At 39.0% G+C, this 25440-nt stretch overlaps 3 protein-coding genes across 3 annotated transcripts in view; 2 read left to right on the plus strand and 1 right to left on the minus strand.

Annotated features, from left to right (window-relative positions):
* LOC129786429 (rho GTPase-activating protein 92B) overlaps positions 1-8900 on the plus strand; it is a 21974-nt gene extending 13074 nt beyond the window's left edge. The window contains exon 7 of the mRNA XM_055821453.1: positions 7697-8900. Within this exon, the coding sequence (XP_055677428.1) occupies positions 7697-7933 (237 nt within the window). The 3' untranslated portion in view covers positions 7934-8900. The remainder of the gene's footprint in view (positions 1-7696) is intronic.
* Positions 8901-14854: 5954 nt separating this feature from the next.
* On the plus strand, positions 14855-22732 carry LOC129786418 (beta-mannosidase). Its single transcript, XM_055821439.1, has 4 exons — positions 14855-15302; positions 15471-15620; positions 18432-20455; positions 22033-22732. The coding sequence occupies exons 1-4, from the start codon at positions 15164-15166 to the stop codon at positions 22477-22479; spliced, it is 2760 nt and encodes a 919-aa protein (XP_055677414.1). The 5' UTR covers positions 14855-15163; the 3' UTR covers positions 22480-22732.
* Positions 22470-25395, minus strand: LOC129786428 (dynein axonemal assembly factor 5). The gene is made up of 3 exons (XM_055821452.1): positions 25332-25395; positions 22899-25264; positions 22470-22682 (listed from the first exon to the last, which is right to left on the minus strand). The coding sequence occupies exons 2-3, from the start codon at positions 25252-25254 to the stop codon at positions 22540-22542; spliced, it is 2499 nt and encodes an 832-aa protein (XP_055677427.1). The 5' UTR covers positions 25255-25264; positions 25332-25395; the 3' UTR covers positions 22470-22539.
* Positions 25396-25440: the final 45 nt, after the last annotated feature.

The raw sequence follows: 25440 nt of genomic DNA on the forward strand, positions 1-25440 counted from the left end.
TCTAACCCCACCTCACTCTTCTCTCTCCCATCTACTAACCTAGTAATCCTATCCCATCAAGCTAACCTAAGCTTGGCCTGTATCTCTTTGAAAGTTCCTTTCCTTTACTCGGGTCATTCTGATTATTAGCGTGCACGCTTACCAATTTCCTAGTAACATGTTACCCTTCGGGTCCCAAGGCCCTTTGCCTTTCTTCAATCTGCTTCAACAGTTCCTTCTGTAAGCATGTATACTGCATATTGATGTTCTCACATATCCGTTGAGCTAGCTTTGTCTTTGAAGTTCCTTTACTGCCATCTCCTTTCGGGTTCCACCTGTAGGCAAGTGCAGGTCTTTCACCCATACACATCCAGGTTAATCGGGGTTATCTCCGGGGTTTGGTGAACAATGCCATGCAGCTATCTGGGAGGAAGTTTGGCAGACGCGTCTGCCAGGCGGTCCCAGAGGCAATACACAGTGACAATTGCTCGCCCCTTTGATTACCCTGCTGTTCAATTCCATACATTTGGACCTTCATTGTCCTGGAGTCCGTTCAAGATCACAAGATGGTGCGTGCATGTGTCTGACTCACCACGCCTACAACATTCAAATATGTGCACTCTGTCTGCCAATGAACTCTTGGATCTGAAATGATACTCAACGATATTTTAATTTCCAAGGATCTACTTCTCACTCTCGAGTTCATCCCAGAAATTAAAGCCTCTGTGTTCTTTTATTACATTTTATTCAGAAAAATCGTCATCTCTCAAATCCACTTCCATTTCCTCTTCTAATTCCTCTAATCCTTCAGGAACACCACACCTCTTGAGGCGATCAGCTGCATATATGGCCTCAAACGGTCGTATTGTCACTTGTGTAGCTGGGGTGTCCTTTATCAAATATCTATCGCGACCCACCACTTTGGCAACAATGTAGGGACCTCTGTATCTGGGTATCATCTTCCTTGATCCTCCTGTCGCTGGAGCAGTGTATCTAACCAACACCAGATTTCCTTCCTTGAATTGTGTGGGCTTCTTCTTCATCAGATTATGTTTTTCGGCTTCAACACGTTGATGTTCCAACATCCTTGCTTCAGCCTTGCTTCTTAGGCTCTGCAAGTCTTCCATCGCAGTGTCTGTTCTTTCTACTGCGGTGGTTACAGCAAATGACAACAGATTCTCCCGTTGTTGTCGAGGATTGTACCCCAACAAGAGCTGATAGGGAGTCTCCCCTGTTACTCTATTTATTGATGAATTGATTGCCCATTGCACAGTCGGCAAATGTTTTGCCCAATCCTTGCCAAGCTCATCTTCTGATAGGCAGCGTAATGAGTCTTTGACTACCCTGAAGATGCGTTCCACCTGACCATTGGCTCTGGCAGTGGCCACAGCCACAGGGGAATGCTGAATGTGATTCTGATTGCAGTATTCCTGGAATTCGCGAGATGTGAACGCAGACCCATTGTCGCTCACTGCAATGCATGGGAGTCCGAAGAATTGTGATATTTCATCCAATGCCCTCGTTGCAGTGAGTGTTGTGGGACGAGCCACAGGTCGAAGAATGGTGAATCGTGTGAAGGCATCCACAATGGCCAGAATGTGTTCCTTGCCTCCCGATGTACGTGGAAAAGGTCCACAGAAATCAAGATGAACTGTGTGAAACGGTATGGGTTTCTTCTGCATAACGTGCCACTGGTATCGATGTTCGTCTGGGCTGGCTTTATGCATGGCACACTTCATACAGTTTCTGACATATTTTCGGGTTAAGTGTCGAAGTTTTGGGAACCAAAAGTCCTTTTGAATGCTCTTGATGGTTCGGTCGGTTCCCGGGTGTCCACGCTCATCGTGTGCTGCACGCATCACAAAGAATTTCAATCCTGGGGGCACTACAAGGCGATTTCCCTGGGGAGTGCGTCTAAATAACTTGTTGTCCTGCACCACGTATTCTTGCATAATTTGTTTCTGATCCACCTCTCCTTTCAACTTCCCAGTGACCACTGAGTATATTCTCTCCAATTTTGGGCTTTCCATCTGTCGTGCCACTACCCAATCTTCACCAGATATTCCAATTACCCTTACCCATGGATCTTCTTTGTTCCCGTCCAAAGGTACTGGGCATCGGCTAAGAGTGTCTGCATGGGTCATGGCAGTTCCTTCTCTATGCTCCAACACAAAATCAAATGCCATCATCCGTATCCACCAACGTGCCACGCTGTCTCTTATCTTGTGCTTGTTTTGTGTCATTTGAAGAGCACTACAGTCCGTCACCACTTTAAACTGCTTTCCCAACAGAAAGTAGCGGAACCTCTCCATTGATTCCACAACTGCCAAGGTCTCCATTTCATATGATGGATACCTGGACTCTGCATCAGTTGCTGCTCTGCTGAAGTATGCCACCGGACGTAGGGGGTCGTTTCCGGTACGTTGCATTAGCACACTTTCTATTCCTAGCTTTGATCCATCGCAGTGTAGCTCATGGAATGCCTCTGGGTTGTAGAGTGTCAACAGCGGTTCACTTGTGAGAAGCTTTTTGATTTGTAGAAAAGCTTTTTCCTGACTTTCACTCCAAGTTATTGTCTTCTCTTGATGAGCTTCCGCCCCTTTCTGTTTCTTCAACAATTCCCTCAAGGGCTGAGAAATCTTTTGGAAATCCGGGATGAATCTCCTGAAATATCCTGCCAGTCCGAGGAATTGACGCACATGGCGCTGGTTCTGTGGCTTTGGGAATTGTTCCACTGCATGAACTTTGGCTTTACCCGGTGACATGCTTTCCCCATTGATGTCATGTCCCAGGAAGTTAATGGAGGAGTGTAGGAATTTACACTTACTGAGTTTTAAAGTCAGGTTGTGCTTCGCCAATTCAGCAAATAGCTTTTCCAACACCGCCAGATTTTCTTCCACAGATGTAGTAGCTACGATTATATCGTCTACAAAACAGTGCAATGTATCACCCTTTAGTGGCTCTAGCACATGGCTCATTGTGCGCATGAACACTGCAGGGGAATTGGCGAGACCAAACGGCACCCTATTGAATTCATACTGCCCCGATGGTGTGACAAAGGCAGTGAGATATTTAGATTGTTCCTCCACGGCAACCTGGTGGTATCCCATCATCAGGTCAACGGTGGAAAACACTGCTTTTCCCTGCAGCTTATGCACCTCCTCTTCTACGGATGGCATTGGATATTGCTCCTTGACAATCAGTGCATTTAGTTTACGATAATCCACACATAGTCGCAGATCACCGTTCTTTTTCTGCAGAGCCACCATTGGGCTTGCAAATTCTGATGTGGACTTCCGGATAATGTTGTTGTCTAGGAGCTCCTTTAGGGCCTCATCCACCTTTTGTTGCAGCCGCAGGGGAATGCGATAGGGGACATATCTCACCACCTTTGCGTTGTCCTTGAGGGAGATCTTCATTGGGAGCTCAGCATTATGTCCCAACTCCTTGGAAGACAAAGCAAAGCATGTGCGGTACTTGTTGACCAGCTGCACAAGCTTATCCTTAGCCACGTCATCACCTTTGTCTCCAAACTTGAGATCCTCCATCTTCAATTCCCGTCGCTGCATCACCTTGTTCCTCATTTGGTCCTCACGTGTCTCACTTGTCGCGTCTACAGTGGGAATAAGTGTCTGACTTCTCCTTTTGCTTGCTTCCAAATAATTTTGCCCCAGCAGCAAAGGAAATTGTTGGTACTTTTGGGGCACAACATGTATTTTAATTCTGCAGTACCCATCTCCTGATTTTACTCTCGCGCTGGTGGCCCACAATGTTTTCCTCCGTCCTCCTCCATACACCCTAAAGTGGATGGCACGTCCTTCCTTCGACAATCCCAAACTTGTGGCCACGTTTTCCTGCAGCAGGGAGATGTCGCTTCCGCTGTCCAGGAGTGCGTCCAATTTCCTCCCTTCTAATTCGATTTGCGTGAGCGATTTGCGGATGGGGCTTAGGCTGGTGGTACGCTCATGCACCAGCCTAACCCGAAAATCCTTCTTCTCCGGGCACTTAGACGCCAGATGTTCATCAGAGTTGCAGATGAAACATCTTTTCTGCCTATTTCCCCGGCGACTTCCACCCGATTGTCCGGATTGGGGCTTCCTTCGCTCAGTCTTGATAGCATCATCTTTCCATGAATTGCGATATTGACGATCGCGTGATCTTCCCCTATAGTTCGGCTTGTGTCTCCCTTCACAGGAGCGGGAGCGATCTCGCCTCGGGCTTCGGCTTAGATGTCGGCGATCCCTGCGTCGTTCTCTCATTCTATTGTCCCTCTCGCGTGAGCGGTTCCTCTCACTTCGACGAAAAGTTCCACGCACAGAGTAGCGATTGCGTGAGTTGTGATTGCTGTCATCGAGTCGCTTTAACGCCAGCATCAGCTCAGGTATTGATTGGGGATTGGTGCATGTCAATGATGAGCGCTCTACATGCCCCGGCACTCCCTGGATTATGTATTTTATTATTAACCGAGTAGACAGTCCAATGCGCTGGCCCAGGGCATACTTGCCCATGACATAGGCCTCCACCGGTTCATCCCTCTTGCGGGTGGCCTCCATTTTCACCATGGCGCTCAAGTCGTCCACATCATCCGGGAAGAATTTTAAAAGTGCCTCTTTTAGCTTGGGCCATGTATATGCCAAGTCCATGTTTCCCTCCAGCCATGATCGTGCTGCCCCTTTTAGCCTCATGGTGGCTATGATTACCTTTTGTTCATTGGTAATGCTGAACTGGGCGCAGCATTTTTCGACCATTTCAACCCATTTCTGGGCTGACAGGGTTCTGTCCTGGTCCGGATTAAATTCGGGAAGCATAGATTCAACTTCCCTTTTTCCTATGGACAGGCCCAATAGCGGCACAGTGGGGTATTCCCGTGTTTCCGGGAAACCCCTGAATACAGAGCTGTCGGTCTCACTGAGCCTTGGTGGGACCTCACCCTGCTCCTCGGCATCTCCAGGGTTATTTCTCCTGGTTGATGTGAGCCAGCGTTGGAACTGCACAAGAGTTTCTTCGTCCATTTCACTAATCACTTTTCACTTAACGCGTGTTGCTTGACTGAGAGCGATATGCGGAATGCTTTGTCCCGAGAGAAACGCAGAGTGCTTTGCCTCGACAAAGAAGACTTAATGCTTTGTCCTCCTGATGACTCACACATTTTCTCAGGACTTGAAAAGAACGTTATTCACTATACATACAGTAAGTCCCCCGCATGTAACCAAAATTGGGTTTTAAATTATTGTAGGGGATCATTAAAGGTTCAAAATAAGCGTGGTCATTTCCCGGAAAAGCGCTGGGAAACCTACGAATTTTCCGATTTTCTGTTTAACCTATGTTGATTTATTTCTCAATTTATAGCAATCGTAGGATATTGCGATTGGTGTCAAATTAAAGCTATATTAATGCTTAATATTATATATTAAAACCATTTTCCAAAATGCACTAGAAGGTGAAAATTCGGAAAGATTTTCCGAACACGCATTTTTCTTTCGCCTCCCATTTCCACAATATTGCATGGGACCACCTGGAACATCCCTTATTTTGTAGCATTTTTAATCCCCTTTCATTTGGTATAGCACTTGGTGGGGAAATCCGCTGGGAAAACTCGCTACAGAATGATTTTCCAAAGTTAAGCACGTTTTCGCATTAGAGAAAAAGAGATGGACAATTTTTTTCTAGGGGAACATTCTGGAAACATCAAAGAGGAGAAATCGTTTATCTCTTTTCTTCCAACGCGAAAATGTGCTTAATTTTGGAAAATCATTCTGTAGCGAGTTTTCCCAGTGGATTTCCCCACCAAGTGCTATACCAAATGAAAGGGGATTAAAAATGCTACAAAATAAGGGATGTTCCAGGTGGTCCCATGCAATATTGTGGAAATGGGAGGCGAAAGAAAAATGCGTGTTCGGAAAATCTTTCCGAATTTTCACCTTCTAGTGCATTTTGGAAAACGGTTTTAATATATAATATTAAGCATTAATATAGCTTTAATTTGACACCAATCGCAATATCCTACGATTGCTATAAATTGAGAAATAAATCAATATAGGTTACACCAAAAACCGGAAAATTCGTAGGTTTCCCAGCGCTTTTCCGGGAAATGACCACGCTTATTTTGAACCTTTAATGATCCCCTACAATAATTTAAAACCCAATTTTGGTTACATGCGGGGGACTTACTGTATGTATAGTGAATAACGTTCTTTTCCACTCGCTCGGTTAATTTACCTGAAGCTTACTCACCGCCTTCGGCAATTATCGTTTACCCTCTTGTCAGTCGATGAGTAATCCTCACTTTCTCCTGATCCCAGTCGATCTCGTTCCCCTTCTCTCTTCTTCTCTTTCTAGCGATCTGAAAAGCTTCAGTTGCATTAGTATTGGGGTTCTTTTTCTATGACTGGTAATTTTCCACTCTTTCGTTCTCAATCAGCATCATTCATGGGCCCCATTTCTCACACACATACATACGTGCATATATACATACATATATATGCATGCCCACGCCATATCTTTGCGACTAGAAAAAGAATACTTATCTTTGAGAATTGCTGAATCCTTTTTCCATCTTTACACTACACACTTGGGGATCTGTTCAGATCCCACTTCTGAATGAAGTACCCGAAGTAGGGGCTTCATGGATCTGGAGGACTCCGCCCCCTTTCAACTCCCGGCACTGTACCCAAAATGTCACATACACTAACGCTCTGACTCCTGATGAGTCTTACCACTTGTCTCAGCCGAGGCGGTCTGACTCCATCCTCGAAAGACACCCCTAACAGTGCATTGTGGGAGAAGAGAGAGTCCTCTTACGCAAAACAGCCTAAGCTGAAGGGGTAGGCATTCGGGCTTTTTGAACACCTTTTGGGGTCATAGAACTACACACCTGAGAGATTAATTGTAGTTTCAAGCTAAATTTCTCACTTATTAATAGGGTATGAAGAATTTTATTTTTCTAGCCACTAAAACAGAGAATTTTGCAATTTTCTCAATCACATTATTTTGCGGGAAAAAGGTAAGAAAATATGTCAAAAATTTCGAAGTTCAATTATGATTTACATTGTTGACTATATTTACCCAAAGGGGCATATTTTGCTTCAAATAATTATGCAGAAAAATCATTAACATTTGGAGGATTGAGGTTTCTAACCTTCATTTTCTCTCAAAAGAAAATATTTTTTCAAGTTTTTTTTCGATGATATTGAAGTAATGAAAATTTTCTGTACACAGATGAAAAGTTTATTACGAAATGTTTAATATATTTAAATTCTGTGGCGATTGAAATAAGTCGAATTGGGCACTTTGGCCAGCAAATTCCTCCAAGGGTTAAAAGTTATTGAAAAATATTGGGTTGTCCAATATTTATCCGGATTTCTAACCTAACATATTTTTCATTATATTCAATGGGGATGAATGAGGCAGAAAATCAAAATTGTACTGAATTAAAGTAAATATCTTAGGTTAGAAATCTGTTAGAAAGACAAATCAATAAATTGAGAGAAATTAGCATTTTAAAATTTTTCACTGACTTTTTTTAGCCCCGGTCTCCCCTAAACAGACAAAATTGACCTTTTTCGCGATTTTTTATTCTTTATTGATTTTCCAGAAGATTATGGGGGTTAAAATTGTTTCCTCGAATTTGGTCCTTTATCCATATATACCTGAATATCCTCCTTTTCTTGGAGTTTTTGTGGGAATTATGGAAATTAACATTTCTGCATTTTTTTAGGTTGCAATAATTGATGTTTGTGGGGATGGGACGAACAATGGGAGGCATTTGAAGGCTGAAAAAGCCGAAGTGGAGCCTGATTTGGTAACACCAACGGACACAGCAGATGTTGGAGCTGTTCCACCATCTCCGCGTGGGGATCAACAAAAGATAAAACGTCCACAGATCCCAGCACCGCCGCCGCCATCATCAAATGTTCGAACAAGCATTGCTGCTGCCGATTCGACGAATTTATAACAAGAACTCCTCATTTAATTCTTCATTCCTTCCATTGGGAAAAAAAACTAAATAAGATCAAGGAAGGATAATCAGTCAAAGTCTAGCTCGGTGCTAGAATAAAATATTATGTATATCTCTCTGCTCCGCTGGAGCAAACCAGGCAAATTGCAGAGAGATAAGCTACAATATCGCTTAAGAAGTGCGCCCATCTGTGAAATGTTGTCTCAAAGCGACTGCGTAAGTGATTTTTTTTTCTTTAAGTTTATCATGTTTTTTTTTTACATTCACTAGCATTTAGGAATGTTATTCAGAGAAAGGTAGGGAGGAAGGGGTAGAAGAAGAAAGTTAATTTTTTTGTAAAGAAAAAATCAGTGTACAAAATTTGTGAGCATTATCATGGTCAAATGTGTTATCACACCAAATAATTGCGATACTTGTTTTGTTTGTTTCACCGCAATGGGAGTTACAGGAAATATTTTCAATTTTTACACGCCATTTCCTGGCTCACATTGTTTTCTTTCTTTCTTTTTCTTTGAGAAAACTAAAAGAAATTTTTTCCCTCACTCGCCAATACGGAGAAAGGCAAGATTTTTGTGCAGCTACCGTAAGAAAGAAGAAGCTTTTAAGAAGAAGAAAAATTGAAGATTATCTCTCTTCTGCGATTAAAGAAAAAGCTTTCTTTTTGGGCGAAAAGAGGGAGATTAGGAGCTAAAATAAAAGGAATTTTTATAGATGAAAAAAAAATATAACACTTTAACAAATTAATCAAATTACACAAAACACATTACAATTTTTCCTATTAATATTTACCTCTGCAATGATAATAAAAACAAATATTATATAATAAATAAAGAAATATTCTGCATTTTGTAAGAAAAGATTAAACAAAAAAGTGATTTCTTAGAAAGATTTCCCAGTAAAACTTTCTCTCAATTTATATTATCTTGTATAGCCAATACATATAGAGAAAATTTCTTCAGAAATAGCAGAGGATTTTTTTTTAATCTTATCTCCTTCCACACATTTTATCTCACTCTCGAGAATATGTAATTGACATTTTTTATATACATATAACTACATACTTCACATTCAATGCATATCATCTCTTCAAAATGATAATTTCATCATCGTCACAATCAAACTTATCTCTATAGGGCAGTGTTTCTCAAAAATAGTTTTGTGCAAAATATAAAAAAAGGGAAATTAAGTACTACAACTAAACACGTGTGAAGCTTACATATAAGGCCTTAACCCTTTTCTATACACCACATTTAGTCATTAAAATTCATACAAAGAACTTAATAAAACTAATTATAATCTAAATAGAATTAATAAAAAAAAATATAAATTTTGAAAAATTATTCTTCAGAAAATTCTTAATACAACCTAAAGCAAAAAGAAAAATGTTCTGATGCCAATTGAACTGATAGTTTTACTCTGAAAATTGATTTAAAAGGAAGGAAAGTTTTTTTTCTTTAAGACTTAAGCTTCGATATGAAACTGAATTTAACACTTGGAGGACAAAACTGGTACTTGCTGCCAATTTAACTGTGTTTTAAGAAGGCGGATTCAAATACTAAAAGTTCGTCTAAAGAAAGTCTAGAAAAACGTTTTCGTTATAATAGTAAATTAAGCTCAAACTTTGAGGGTAAAAAATCGTGTCTTTCAAGTGTTAATAAACATAAAGCCGCGACATGAACTTTAGGGTCCGAAGATGCCATTACGTCGTTGAATGTTTGATAAGATAAAGAGAAGGAGTTTTGCAGAATTGTGCCACTTATTTTCTTATAAAAGATAATTTCTCAAATTAAATTTATTACTTTTTGAGATTAGTTTATTTACAAAAGTGTAACAATTAAATTGCAAAAACACACACAAAATAATAATTTTATTTGCAAAACAGAAAGAAAAAGTACGTTAAATCTGATACAAAATCGTTTATCTAATCTTGATAAAGTTAGATTAAAGATTTAATGGAATAGACGAGTTTAAAAAAAAGCATAACTCGGGTAGATTCTGAGAAAAATCTTATACAATTTTGACATACTATTTCTTATTTTAAGCGTGAGCTTTTTATAGAGCTTTCTGACTATTTCCTGACAACAAATTCGTTGTTTTTCGTTTATTAGAACGATTTGAAAAAAATATAAACTGTCAAAATCTTACAATAACTTTTAAGTTGTTAAAAAAGAAAAGATTTTTATGAGAATTGACCTCTCTGATTTAAATCTAACAAATGTTTCAACTTAAATTCTTTTTTTTTTGCTCTTAAATCTTTATTTTTTTACCTTTGAAATAGAAGAAGTGATTCATTTATCAAAGCAAAGTCTTTTGCAAAATTTCAGCTGCAAAAGAAAAGCTTTCATCAGGTGCTGACAACTTTTTTTATATTTTTTACAATGAGAATAGTATTTCATGGGAATAAGAGATCTTAATATTATTCTTCAAGGATTCTTCCTTTTTCCTTTCTGTTTTCCCCAGAAGATGGAAACTTTGAAAATTTCTTCCTTTAAGAAAAAAATTTCCTTTCAATTTTTTTGGCTGTTTTCATCAACAATTTTTCGCAATGTTAAATGGATTCATCCTACATCTCATGGACATGTTGCCTTTTAAATTCCCCCATGTCACTATCCTAGTCTGAATTTCAAGGAGATGAGGAGGGGGGGCATAAATTTTAAAATTTTCAGTTGCGGGCCTCGCGAGGTTCCCTGCTAAGATCCCTGATGATCCTGACGCATGGCCTCTTGTTCTGGAATATTAAAAAAAATTAGAAACACCAAAATTATTTTTTATTATAAATTATTCATTACCTTCGGGTGGGGCGTCCATATATCGGGCATGGGCCCTCATGGATGCCTCGAGGCGCCGTACCGAGGCTCCGTATTCCTTTTTCTTCCGCATGTATTCCCTGAAGCGCTGTTCCAGTTCCTTGTTCTTCCCCATAATGCTTGTGCGTGATTCCATATTTTATTTACTTTCAAACATTCAATTGACCCTAAAAAAATCGAAACTTTGAAAAATAAAAATAAAAACTTTCAAGAATGAAATAAACCTTTCCAACTTTTTAATCATTTTTATTTAAAGAATTAATTAAAACTAATAATCAAATCAGGACATTTCACCTTATTTTGTAAAAAACCGTAATATGAGGTGAGAAACGATGTGAAAGTTCTACGAAAGTAAAAAAAGAAAAATTTAGAACTTTAATTTGAGCTTTTCGAGAAAGGGCTTTAACAGAAAAAACGATTTGTTAGCAGCACGTTTTATTCCCTCCTTAAAAGTAAAGTTCAAATGGCATTTTCTGGCTGATAAACAAAAACTTTAATGTAGTATAAAATTCAATATAAAATCTTGTGACAAATAGACCGTTTTGTAAGCTTTTCAAGTATAAACTCCATATAACCTCCGTCAGATTAAATTTTTAATAAAACTTCAAAAAATTAACGAAATATAACAAAATAAAATAGAAATATAAGAAGTATTTTTCTAAATTTCTATATTCTCAACTACAAAAATCTACTTTCATAACATTTCTAAAATATAATAAAAAGGCTCAAAAGCTTACCAATATATGTACGGAAAGTTCAATAAGATCGAGAAACACTGCCCCTTAGAACTTGCTATTATATAGAAAAAATTCGCTTGCGATGATAAAATCTATTACCTTATTATGTAGAATAAACTTTAAAGAAAATTTTTAAAAAATATATAAATTCATCTCTATACAATCACTTTATAATAAAACAAAAACAAAAGCGCCGAATAAATAAAATTATAGTCAAAATTAAATCTTTATTGTAGGCTGAATTGTTCAAGTGAAAAATAAGAAAACTTCAAAGTTAACCTGCTATAGTTAAAAAAAGAAATTGCGCATTTTCTAAATTGTTGTTATACCTGCAAAATTAGATAGTTCTTTTTTTTTCTCTTTAACTTTTCCTACAAAGGCAAATGTGAGACACTAAAAAAAACAATGTAGTGCCTGAAGTATTTGAGAGAAAAAAACGTAATTGAAATGGAAAAAAAAGAAGTTTTCTCTAGGAAAACATATGAAGCAATACTTTAAGAGAAATTCTTGCAGGAATAAAGTGAAAAAAATACATGAAAATTGTGAAAAAAAAGTATTTTTTATTGAGGAAGAAATTTTTTGACAATATTTTTTCATCAGTATCTTCCTTCCATTTAAAAAATGGTTAAGTGAGAATAGGGATTGTGTTAATCCATTTGACGAAAAAAAAGCGAAATGTGTGTGTTCCTGTTGCAAGGAGCACACCACACAAGGGAAGATTCTATTCAGGAAAAATAGAAAAAAATAAAGAAATGGAAAATAAAGCCGACAATATTCTGAACAAATTTCATAAATAAAATATAGCAAAAAATGGCTAATTTTTTAATCAAATAGAAATACCCACATTTTGAATTTTCTTATCAAGAAAAACAAGTGAGAGTTTAACGTTAATGGGGCGAAAGTTGGAGGCGCCGGAAGTACCTCCACATACAGCTGTATCCTTTGTAATTTGAGCAATGTGCGAGAGCGAGCGGAGGAGCGAGAGAATATACAAATATATTCAATGTATAAAAGAAAAATCAATGTGTTTATTTTTTTTTGGCAAATAAGAGCATCATCAATCGATTCCATGCAAACGAAACTTTCATCGAGTGGGTAGGGGCTGAATTAATAGATAAAAAATGGATATACTACAATATTTTATTTATTATTTATTTTTGATTGTCTGTCAATCCTTCAATTGGTTTGTTTTTTATTTATTGATTTTTGTTGTATATTTTTTTACAATATTTTGTTCTCTGTGGAATGTTTTGTATTAAAGACTACAAAAAAAAATCTGCAGACGGTACAGTTGATTTTCTATTTATTTTCAATTACAAAAATAAATAACAGAAAAGAACTATTAATGCTAACAGGTGCTTATATCGTTGCAATAAATCATTTATGGTGAGTTACAATTTGTAATAATTCAGCACATTTGGGAGGTAACACGAGCTACACGCCTCAGCTATTTCTTCAATTGATAACAATGCTAAATATAGGGCAAGCAGGGGCTAAACGAAGTCAAGCAAAGACGTAGGAAGTGCTCAAAGTAACGAATTTACTAGAACAGGCAGCGAAGTGGTCTCAAAAGGCAAAAAATTTCCTTCAAGAATGGCAAAGGATGACATAAATCAAACACTTTTTGTTCAATCTCGTTAAAAGAACGTGATCTTTTGAGTCTTTCTTAACCTTAGGCCCTATTCAGCTTCCAAGAAAGCATTGAAATCTTTAAAATTTGAACTTAAATTTCAAGATTTCAAATGAATTTTAACCCTGTAACGTTTTTTGGGTCATACGCTGACCCAAACGTGAAACATTTTATTTTTTTTCAATTATTTATGGATGTAATTGCTTTTTTCATGTTACAAATGCATCAAATTCACGCATAAGGGGCCATAGAAGACGTTCTGAGTGAGAAAAGTCCTCTTAAAAAAATCATAGAATAAAAATCGCGATAAAAGAGCGCATGTTTCAATGTTTTTATGTTTCACGTTGGACGCTAAAGGGTTAAGGATTTATAGGTACCTGAATTAGGCTCCTTGTTTGACTCCTTTGGCCTCGGTTTTCTCTATCTGTTGCTTGCTCCTTTGTAGCACAAAAGAAAGTAACATTGTGCTCAAAAATTTGTTTATTTTATGAGTTATTTTAACCCTTTCGCGTCCATGGGGTCGTACGTAGACCCGAACGTAAAACATTTTATTTTAATTACCAAATTTAATTATTTTTCGAACTTAGAAATATGTACGTTTACGTAAATTTGGCCAAAGAAGGCGTTCTAACTGTGAAATATTTTCTGAGAGCATCCATAGAATAAATATTGCGATAAAAGGAGCGCATGTCTCAATATTTCTACGTTTCGCTTGGACGCGAAAGGGTTAAATTAGGATCTAACTCGATGCTATACAATTTAAAGGACCATTAAACCGTTAAAGAGTTTCAATGAACTATTTATTGATTTTGGAGCTTTGAAGACTTTCCCTACTTTACCAATCTATTTTTGAGTTAATTTTGAATAAATAAATTGCAAAATTAAGACACAGATAGGCAAGTAATTTTAAATTATTCATATTTTGGGAAAAAAGTGAATAATTTATTTAATAAGTGAAAAAAGGGTACAGCTCGTTTAATCTAATGTAAAAGTTAGAATTCTCAAAATTTCTTCGTTTATTTAAAACATCTCGCCAAAAAATTAATTTTATTCCATTTCAGCAAATCCTTTTATTTTATTATCTTTTTATTATTAATTAAATCAAAAAGCTAATTTTATTTATTACATAATTAAACTATTAAAAAATACAGGGAATTTAGACATCTAATTATTTGAAAAGAATTTTTAATTCATCTTATTTAACTACCTTCAATTATTCAATTTTTATAGCAATATTCAATTGCTTCATACTTTAAAAAAGGAACAAAAGGGTCCTTATTGGACAGCTTTCGCTTTTCCCCCGTACAGAAATTCTTGGAAAATTATATGTACATCAAAGGCCGAAAGCTCTCCAGCTCTCCATTGATATTACGGATTATCTGAATTATCTGATTTTACTCAATTTGCCATTTATTGCGTCTATTGAATAAGGTGATTAGGGGGGAGCTTTCAATGAAGAGGAGCTTATTGTGCTTTTACCTATCATATTTAAATCGCTTAAATCAATTTACTAACACCCTCTTATGGCAAATAAATCGTATCGTTCATCTCTTATTTATTTGCTTTCGTTCTTTCTAAAGCTTTTTTTCTCGGAAGTAAGAGAAATTTTCCTCTATTAAAAAAGCTCTTTTCTATGAAAAATTCATTTTCTTTTGCCGAATTTTTAATTTTTTTCCGCAAAATAAAAGAATTCTCAAAAGAATTTTATTTTTATTAAAGCTTCTCGCATAAATATTCAGCAAATCATTGCTAATCAAATCGATTTGTCGCAATGTGTGGGCCGGCTCGTGGAAGCTTTTCAAACACTGCTGCTTGAATGAATTGCATGGAAGGAAGAATTGAAAAAAAAAGAAGCCCGCTTGGAGAGAACTTTTCTTCAAGCCAAAATAGAGAGAGAATGTTGTGTTGTCGATGACGAGAAGAGAGCAAAACTGAATATTGCTCGGAATATTGTGTTTGATAAGCTCCAGCGAATGAACGAGGCAACAATGAGTAGCGTGGACTCAGTGGCAACTCGAGTGGCATTCGAGGAGGATTGAAATTTTGCGGAAGAATGTCGTGCTTTTGGTGGAGTTTTGGGGCAATGGGTTCTGCCGCCTCCATCACCATCCTCGTGCTCTACTTCGTGGTGGCAACATCATCCAGTCAGCTGCAGCTAAATTCCAATTGGACCCTCTTCAATGCGAATTCAAGTGAGTTAGTTTTTTTCAGCTGCCTGGAAAAATACTCAGAGTGGCTCTGTGTGACGACAGGTCAATCGAAGCGAGAGAAATGTGTGGGAGTAGAGCACTCCACTGCCTTCAAGTTCAATGCGCCTATTAGTGTGATTCACGATGTTGTTCCACTCTCATAACTCGCAGGCATCATCATTGAGGAGATCTCACTCCCTTCTGGTGTCTACACAGCCCTCCAAGAAGCCCATCATGTGGACTCTGTCCTGTATTCCTACAACGATGTCAATCTCAGGTGGATTGCAATGGAAACCTGGACGTATACTTTGGATTTTTCTGGTGAGTTCTTCCCACAAAAAAAAAATCTGTTAATGATTTTTGCCGGTTTGACCTTTTTATGCATTCAGAACTTTGGGAATAATTTAATATTCATTAATTTCACATTAAGAGATTTTATTTTTAGAATTTGATTTCATTTTGAGAACGTGATTTTATTAAATTGAATTAAAAATAGAGAAGAGAGGGGTTGAAAAATCAGACAAGACCTTAGGAGGAGCAGAAAATTTCTTTTTTTTTTCAAATAAATAGAAATATTCAATAAAATAAAAAGAAAAATCAAAATTAATGATTTGAAAGATTTTTTATTGTTTTATTTTTTTAATATTCATAAAAAGGAATAAAATTAAATTATTTAAAATTGAATTAGAAAAAAATCAAAGTTGTTCAATCTTGTTAATTTTGTTCAACATACAATTAACGTTTGTTCGGTTATCATAGGAAAATTAATTAATTGATTGATAAGAAGCCCAAGCCTGAATTAAGTCCTAAAACTTTATTATCAAGTCTTTTTTGAATCATTAAAAACAAGAGAGAAATAATTTTTATTTTCTTCATTTTAAATAGAAAACAAAATGTAGAACAAATTTTCCATTTAGAAAATCTTAAATTTCTAATGCTTGAATTTTAAATTAAAAAAAAATTGAGAAACATTGTTGTTTCGTGTTTTTTTTTAGATCTTTAGAAGATCATTTGAAGGATATTCAATGGGGGTTTATCTGGACGAAATTATTCAGATCTTTGGAAATATTCGGCTGATTTGCCAAAGAAATCGGTTTTTAGTCTTTAAATGGCTTAGATTGAGAAGCAGAAGCCAAAAAAAACTTTAATTCAAGTCCGAAAAGGACTCAATTCAAACCTAATAATAATTTCACCCCTAATCATGCTAAATTCAAGCCTAAAACAGATTAAATTCAAGCATAATTCTTTTTAGTCCTAAAAAGGTAAATGTACTGGTAAGCTGACCAAGCTTACGGGAGCTGTGTTTCTTTCAGTGTACCAATTTTGTGAGAGAAAACTAGAACGCGAATTAATTTAAATACGGGCAAAGTCGGAAAAAGTTGAAAAGTCATACCCTAAGAAATGTTTGGAAGGCCATATCTTGAGAACGGATCCATAGATTTTCATAAATTTTTTTTTGTTTGAAAGGTCTTGAAGTCAGCTATAACATAACGAAAAATGAAAAAATTTATGTCACCATTTTCGAAAAATTCGAGTTCGAAATTTTCGAAAACTTTGTTTTTGACTTTAGCGCCTCTTGTGGTCATTTTTCGAAGTTGCAATGTTCTAGACATTTGTAGGGTTTCTCGAAACCTTTCATTTGCGCTTGAGTTGATCAAGATCGGACTTGTAGAACCCGAGATATGACATGCCAACTTTGGAAGGCTATATCTCGAGAACGGATCCATAGATTTTCTTCATTTTTGGCATGAAGCTAGATAATATGGTCAGCTACAACATATCAAAAAATGAAATAAATTTATGTCGCCTTTTTCGAGATATTCATCGAAAACTCATCGAAAATTTTGTTTTTGATTTTTGGCCCCCTAGCGGTCACTTTTGAAACTTCCGATGTTCTAGAAAGTTGTAGGGTTTGTTGAGAGCTTTCATTTGACCCCGAGTTGATCAAAATCGGTCAAGTCGTTTTCGAGTTATGGTCGATTTTCGATGAAAAATTGTGGCGGCCATATTGACTAAACGGCTTGACCGATTTTCGAAAATGAGGTATCGTTGGAAAGCTCTTGATGGCCCCTACAACATATCAAAATTTCAGATTTTTAGCTAATACAGGGGCTGAGATATAGCGAAAACAAAATTTTGAGGTTATTCAAAATGGCGGACGGGGGGGTGGGGGGGTGGATTTGACCTCATAATCGGATTTCTTCAGGTCGATATTTAAACTTTGCCGTTTACCGCAAGTCTCTATCTATCACCGTTCTCTTGCAATTTAAGTTTGGAATCCGGACGGCCGGACGGACGGCCGGCCGGAAAAAACTTATTTTTGGCGCATACGTTTTTTGGAATGTGGGGACCCTAATTCGTGCTCATCCCAAGTTTGAGCCCGATCTGACGACTTTCGATTTTGCTCGGTACACAAAAGCTGTGTCTGAAAGAAACACAGCTAAAATTTAGGAACAAAAGCTTAAAAAAATAATTCATGCCTTGAAAGGACTAAAATTAAAGCCTCAAAAAGTATATTCAATCCAAAACTTGCCTAATTCGAATCTAGAAGTATTTGGTTTTCAACCTTAAAAAAGGCAGTCTCCAATCTCAAAAAACTTTAAAAAATATATTAATTATAGCCTAAAAAGGACTAAAACTGAAGCCTAAAAACTAATAAATTTAGCTCAAAAAAAATTCAAGCCGATAAATATTTGGTGTTCAGTCTTAAAACAGCACAGACTGAGAAATAAATCTGTACAAAAAATCATTAGAGCTAAAAATAAGGATTAAATTCAAACCGAAAATTATAGTAAATTAATTAATTAAGTAATTAAAAAAAACTCTAAAGTTCAAACTAAAAAATCCTAAATACGTTTCTGGAATTTTTCCGGTTTTGAGTTATCCAATTTTAAGCAAAAGATCTCCATGTATAGACAAATATTCAGATCTTCAGAAACGTTCGGATGATTTTGCTTGAAAAGCCAAGATATTCGCCAGATAAACACCCCTTGAGAATATTCTAAGCGTCCTACAGAAAAAAATTCTTTAGAACCACGGAAAATTTATTATTAAAAAATTTGTTTAAAAAGAAATATTTTTATTTAATTTTCTTCCAAAAATGAAAAATGTCCTTAATCCTTGAATTTTCAGTCCCAAAGGAGATTTTCAATTCCGAATACATCATCCTCACCCTCCACGGAGTTGATACAGTGGCTGAGGTGTCATTCAATGGTGTCATGTTGCAGACATCAACAGGGAAAGATGAATTGGATAATATGTTCACACGCTACCGATTTGATGTAAAGCGTTACGCTGAGGATCCTTTCTTTGAGGGCAGATCCTACATAAGTATCACGATAAAATCCCCAGTAGCTGCTGCCAAAGCCCTGGCGCAGAAGCATCTAATTACACCTCCGGAATGCCCACCGAATGTCTACCACGGAGAGTGCCACATGAACTTCCTGCGAAAGATGCAGGCGAGCTTCTCATGGGATTGGGGTCCAGCAGTTCCATCGTCGGGCATTTGGAGGCCTGTTGTGCTTGAGTACTACGACTCTGTGCTCATTAGGGACATCACAGTGCGTCTGGAGGAGGATTTGAAGGAGAAAGTGTGGCATGTGGAGGTTGTGGTTTACATGGAAGCAGGAACGGCGCTAAACACCGTTCATGGGGATCTCCGGGTGATCCTCGCTGACTTCCCAGGGACGAAGAAAGAGCTGAATTTGAATGAGAAAACCGATAAGAATGGAGAGTTGGCCATCAAGACAACACTGGATGTGCAATCGAAGGATGTGGAGTTGTGGTGGCCAAATGGCTACGGCAGGCAGAAGCTTTACGTTCTTCAGGCTGTCTTTGATCCCCGCGGAATGTCATCTTTCTATCCCATGAATCAAGAACAAGTAACTAAAAGTGTAAAGATTGGCTTTAGGACAATTGAAGTCGTGCAGGAAGTGATGGATGATGACCCGAGCAAAGGATTATCATTCTTCTTCCGCGTCAATGGGGTGCCGATCTTCATGAAGGGCACCAATTGGATTCCCTCGAGTATTCTCCCCGAGAAATCCTTCACACCGTCAAGAGTGAAGCAACTCCTGAGTGCTGTAAAGACCTCCCACATGAATATGATTCGTGTCTGGGGCGGAGGAATCTACGAGGATGATCGCTTCTACGAACTCACCGACACCTATGGGATTCTCATTTGGCACGATCTTATGTTCGCCTGTGCCATGTACCCGGTTTTCCCGGATTTCCTGGCATCTGTGCGCGAGGAAGTACGTCAGAATGTTCGAAGGATCCAAAGTCATCCCAGTGTGGCCATCTGGGCGACAAATAATGAGAATGAAGTGGCTCTCGTGCAGAATTGGTATCAAACCAGTCACGACCGGAAGCGCTTCGAGGAGGAATACCGGAAGCTCTACATTGACGTCGTGAAAGCCGAAGTGGAAGCCAATGATCCGTGGCGTGAATGCCTCAGTTCATCCCCATCAAATGGGCGGAACACCGAGGCTGAGGGATGGATCTCCAAGGACCCTCAGGATTGGCACTACGGTGACATTCACTACTACAACTACGATCTCGATGCGTGGGATAACACAATCTACCCACGACCACGATTTGTGTCTGAATACGGCTTCCAGAGTCTTCCCTCCCTCAGTTCCCTGGACAGTATTCTCTCGTCGCGCGACAATATGTCCCAAATGATTGATCATCGGCAGCATTCCCCACTACGGAACTTCCCAATGGGCATCCTCATAAGGCGACACCTCCCCCTGGAAAGCATAACCGGAGATCCACGAACAGTTCTCGAGGCATTCATCTACTTCAGTCAGGTTAGTCAGGCCATGGCCATTAAGACGGAAACGGAGGTTTATCGTGCCAATCGCATTGGCCCCATGAACACAATGGGGGCGCTTTTCTGGCAACTCAACGACGTCTGGGTGGCACCATCGTGGTCCAGCATTGAATTCAATGGCAACTACAAAATCCTCCAGCACTGGGTGCGTCAATTCATGGCGCCTCTGCACATCATCCCCCTTGTGGATCGCGCCAAAAATGTCCGCATCTACATTGTTCGGGACTCCCTGGGAGTCAATCAAACGCTCACCGTGAAACTTCATCTCTACAATTGGGGAGGATTCGATGTGAAGCTTGAGAAATCTTGGACGTTAAATATGGTTTGTTTTTTTATTTTTTTTTTTTGGGTTTTTTTGTGATAAATTTTGGAAAAAAAAAGTTTTAAATGTAGGTAAAGGTTTAAGTCTCATTGAATCATGAATTTCATTCCTTAGGCAACTTTTAAAGCTTTAAAGCTTTTGCGATCTTGTGATCATCAAAATGAATTTTATTTTTAAAAAAATCGAGCGATCTTCAGGGCAATCTTATGATCTTTTTATGCAAAATGAGTGATCTCCACGATCTCAACCATCAAGATCCTCCAATGATCTCATGATCGGAATATTTTTTATTTAAAATTTGATTCAATCAAAGATTTATTTAAATTCTAAAATCATTTCTTATTGTAAAGATCGCGTTAATACTTGAAAATTAATTAAATGAAAACAAATCACTCAATTGAGAAAGAGATCGTTTAATAAAATAAACTAATAAATAAAGATCGTGTAACCTCATTAAGGAGCCTAAAAAACATTTAAAAACATTTAAATTCCACTAAAAAAAACGTGTAAAAAAACGATCGTGAAATTTTTTAAAAAGAATTTTAAAAAATTCAGAGATCACGTATTTTTTATTAATAAAATAAAAATCTTTAGAAGTGCTTTCTTTAAAGTCCATATAATTGAAAAACTTTTTAAGATCATGTAGTTTAGTTTTGATTTAAAAATTTTAAATGAAAATAAGATCTTGCAGTTTTATAAAAAAGGGAAAATATTAAAGATCAAAACTTTATAGAGAAAAAAAAAAGATTTTCAATTAGGGGAGAGCGGGGCTAATAAAGTCACTTAAGGGTTTGAAAAAGGCTTAAAATGTCATATTTCCTATCTAGATAGAACAAAATGATCTTAGAAAGAGTTGTAGGGCAAGAAATATCCTAAAGAATTGGACTATACATTTCGCTTTATCTGTTTGGGAAATATGATATTTTGAGTTTTTTCTAAACCCTTAGGTGACTTTTTTAACCCCGCTCTCCCCTATAATTTTAATAAATCCCTGAAGCAATAACTAACATTTAACTACTGAAAATTTTCATAAAGATCACCCCTTTTTTTTCAAAAATTCTTTTATTTTTCTTAAAGAGATCGCAAAATTAAGATCGCATAAAAAAGAATCTCAAAACGCGCAATCTTCTCATACAAGTAAACGCAATCTTGATCAGCAACTTTTTAAATACATAAGCTTGTCTTCCCGAAACTATTAGATGTGTTCCCGGAAAGTGCTATAAGTGCCTGGAGGTTGTGTAGTCATCCTGCCTATTGTAACAGGAAGTTTCTAAGGGATCTTAGGAACTTCCTTTTCAACACCCGGCTGATCCTTGATGCCATTTAGGGGTCAAAATTTGAGTCTATAAAAACCATTCACGCAATTGCAAGGGGAACTTCCTAAATGGAAAGATTTGGACCCAAAGATGAAATCAAGGATCAACCGGGTGTTGAAAAGGATATGCCTAAGATCCCTTAGAAACTTCCTGACGCAATGAGCAGGATGACTACACAACTTCCTGGCACTTATGGCACTATCCGGGAAGAAAAAAGTATTCAATAAATGTACAAACCTCAAGTTGCTTTCCTGCTTCCAGATGGAGAACACAGCTGTTCTCCTGGACACGGTGAACTTTGCGAATATTTTCGGATCGCAGGTGATGGAAAAATCCGGCTTTATCTACTTCCTCATTGAAGATCCTGCCCACAGGATAATTTCCACAAACTTCATCTTCCCGGTGAAGCTGCGCGACGCCGAAGGGATTCAGGATCCCCACATTGACGTTGTCATTGCCTCCACACGCTGCAGCTTCTCCGTGAGCCAAATCTCCCTGGAAGTGAAGGCCCGGGCGCCGGCGATCTTCGTTTATCTGCAAATCTACAACAGCGAGATCCCCCGGTATACCCTTTCGAAGAATGGCTACATCCAGCTGGAGCCCGTCCAGATGATCCGGTTGGAATTTGAGAATGACAACTGTTACACGCAGCTGGTGAAGAATGATGTGCGCATCCTCACCATCAATGACTACCTCAAGACAATTTAATAATAATTTTATTTTGGAAGTTTAAAGAATGCAAAAAAGTGAGAGATTTTAGCCACAATGTCAGGCATTCCGTTCAAGTGATAATTTTTCCATTGCCGCCCGGAGATCATTCACTTCATTCGTGTGGGCATAGCTCTCCGGAATGCCGGCAAAGACTTCCTGGAATTCCTTGAGATGCTCCCTCCCGAGAGCCTTTGCAGATTCTGTATGAAAAAAAAATATTAAAAGAAATAAATATTATTTGTAGTCTTAACTCTTGGAGGATTTTGCTGGCCAAAGTGGCCAGGGAGTTTCATTACTTCAATATCGTTGAAAGAAAACTTGGAAAAATATTTTCTTTTGAGAGAAAATGGAGGACAAATTTTTGAGGTTAGAAACTCCGATCCTGATCATTTAAAAAAAAATAAATTGAAACTCACCCACAAGGACAGCTTTGAGCCTCTCATCGGGATCGTCAAAGTGAAGAACAATCTTGTGGAAGATTTCCTTGATAATTTTCCTCCATGCTTCGCTGAGGGCGGGATCACTTCCTGCTTTAAGCTTGAGCTTTGTCAGGGCACTCCCGGCGGCACATCGAATCTCCCCACTTGGATCATCGAGTCTGGCCAGCAGACCGAAAGCCAGGAGACGTAGCTGCTCGAAGGGAAGCGGTCCGGACGCCACAAGAGCTGCAATGGCAAACTTCCGGATGACCACGAGATCATCATCGAGCAGTGGGATGAGGTATTCTGCAATGTCCGGAATGATAACAAAGGACTCCTCGGGAGCTCCCTGAGCAGCTGATGCCACAACAGTTGTGCACATTGCCCTGATGGATTCAGCATTGAAGCCTGCCTTCCAGACAATGGCGGGAATGATGTTTGTGTCCAGGAAACCCCGTAGGAGGGCAATCCTCCCCTCCAGGCTGGTGTGGATTGTCTCTCGCCACTTGAGGAGTGCCGCTGATACACCGCAGAGGATTTTTATTTTAGCCTCCGGCGCACCGAGCTCCATGACAATCTCCACGGCTTCCTGGAGGGCAGAAAAGGGTTGAATGTGAAAGCCACAGTGGAAGAGAAGTCCGTGCAGATGGAGGATGGGTTCAGCACGTTCGGAATTTGTGCTGTCCAGATCCTGGATGGACTTTACAACACTCTCCAAGTGTTTCCCATGGAGATCATTGACTGAGGAGGAGGAGGAGGATTGTGCGAGATTTTCGAGGGATGAGGTGACTCTTTCATGGAGGGAATTATCTTCATTGAGTGCGAGGATTGTTACGAGAATCTCATAGAGATTCCTCTCAATCTCCTGGCTATTCTTTCCGTGATCTTGTTGGGCTTCAACGAGCATTTCTGTGATCATAAGGAGGTGACTCTGGAAGTTTGTGTCGAGGCTTGTGGCCAATGGGACGAGGAGACGGGAGATTTTCTCCATATCCTGCCATTTGGTGCTTCCAGCTCCGACAAACATTGCAATGAAGCACTTCAGGTGGCCAAGATTGGGCCATTTTTCCAGGAATTCCATTGCTCGCTCCTTCCAGTCGTCGTACTCAACGAGATTTCCCAGCAATTTAGCCACCCGGACAGCTTCTGCTGCCACCCAGCGATCTCCATCCATGCAAGTCTTTGCCAGAACTGGATAGATGTCCGTCAGGTAGGCCAGGATGGCACCTTCAGCGTGCAGAATGACCTGGGCGAGAAGAAGTGTTGCATGCAGTCGTACATCCTCCTTCCAGTCCTCCATCTCGTGCAGGATAATGTTGAGCATCTTAAAGCTTCGCTGGGCAATGGATCGGCAACCCAATGTGGGTCTCCGCCATTCCTCGAGATAATTCTCCGGTGCATAGTCCACCACGGCAATCTTCATGAGCTCCTTCTCATTCTCCACGTAGTACTGCTGCCCACATTTCTCCCAGAGTCTCGTAATCTCCTTCACCACTTCCGGATTCTCATCACTGAGGCAGCCAAAAACAAGCGGGAGCAACCTATCGAACATCCCATAGCGATCTCGTAGCTCCACAAGCAATCGGCACCCAACGCGGCCACATTCCCGGCGCACATTCACAGAATCATCCATCAGATGCCTGCTCAGCTCCACGACAATCTTCAGCACGCACTCGGAGTTTGTCGTGATGTGAAGAGCAACAATCCCGAGGGCTTCAACTGCAGCTGTCCGGATTGGGGAGTGCCGATGCTTCAGAATGGCCAGGAGGGGATTTGTCAGCACTTCAGCTCTGTAGTGGAAGCTCGGTGTGGCCACACTCAATTCCCCAATGAGGGTGCAGCTCTGTCGTAAAATGTTGGGATAGGGATCCGTGAGGGTTTTCACGAGAATATCCATGATGTCATTGTAGGATTTCAGCAGGGGATCATTGCCAGAGAAGACAGGATTGACCGTGGAATACTTCACGACGATTCCCGTGAGTTGTTCAAGCAGCTGCAGCCGCAATTCCTCAGATTCCTCAACCTGTTCCTTCTGCCCAATCCTACGAGCTATTGCGGGAATAATGTAGGCCAGGAAGAATTCATTTTCAGGCAATTTCTCCAGAACTTCCGACACAACGGATGCAGCTGCTGCACGACAACTCTCGTACTTATCGACGTAGCACTTGAGGATATGTAGGTAGATGTAGTCAAAGACCTCCGTGACATTCTCCGTGTGTACCTCGTCGGATTGGCACAGCTCCAGAAGCCCCTGAAGTCCTCGCTGTCGAACACGTCTATCGGGATTTGCCAATGCTGTGCAAAAACGCTCGAGTTTCCCCTGCAAATCACCAGAAATGGACGTCTCGGTCATCTTGAATGCACTGTAAAAGGATACGTTTGCCGTGTTATTGATCAAACAACGTCCTTGTCGTCCTTGGCTATACTTACTGCTGCAGTTCCTCCCCACAAAACAAATTTTACTTGCAACATAACCTCACATTCTTTGATTGACAAAAGAAAAAATTCCCGGAATGGAGAGATGAAGAAAAAAAACAAG

Source organism: Lutzomyia longipalpis, chromosome 1 (genome assembly GCF_024334085.1).
Source record: "Lutzomyia longipalpis isolate SR_M1_2022 chromosome 1, ASM2433408v1".
Lineage (NCBI taxonomy): Eukaryota > Metazoa > Arthropoda > Insecta > Diptera > Psychodidae > Lutzomyia > Lutzomyia longipalpis.

Bases quoted from the DNA above. Each gene is read 5' to 3' on its own strand.
- LOC129786418 (XM_055821439.1), top strand. From the start codon at position 15,164: ATGTCGTGCTTTTGGTGGAGTTTTGGGGCAATGGGTTCTGCCGCCTCC. The intron at 15,621-18,431 runs GTGAGTTCTTCC...TTGAATTTTCAG, and splicing joins GTATACTTTGGATTTTTCTG to TCCCAAAGGAGATTTTCAAT. The intron at 20,456-22,032 runs GTTTGTTTTTTT...TCCTGCTTCCAG, and splicing joins AATCTTGGACGTTAAATATG to ATGGAGAACACAGCTGTTCT.
- LOC129786428 (XM_055821452.1), bottom strand. From the start codon at position 25,254: ATGACCGAGACGTCCATTTCTGGTGATTTGCAGGGGAAACTCGAGCGT. The intron at 22,683-22,898 runs GTGAGTTTCAAT...TTTTTCATACAG, and splicing joins GCTCAAAGCTGTCCTTGTGG to AATCTGCAAAGGCTCTCGGG.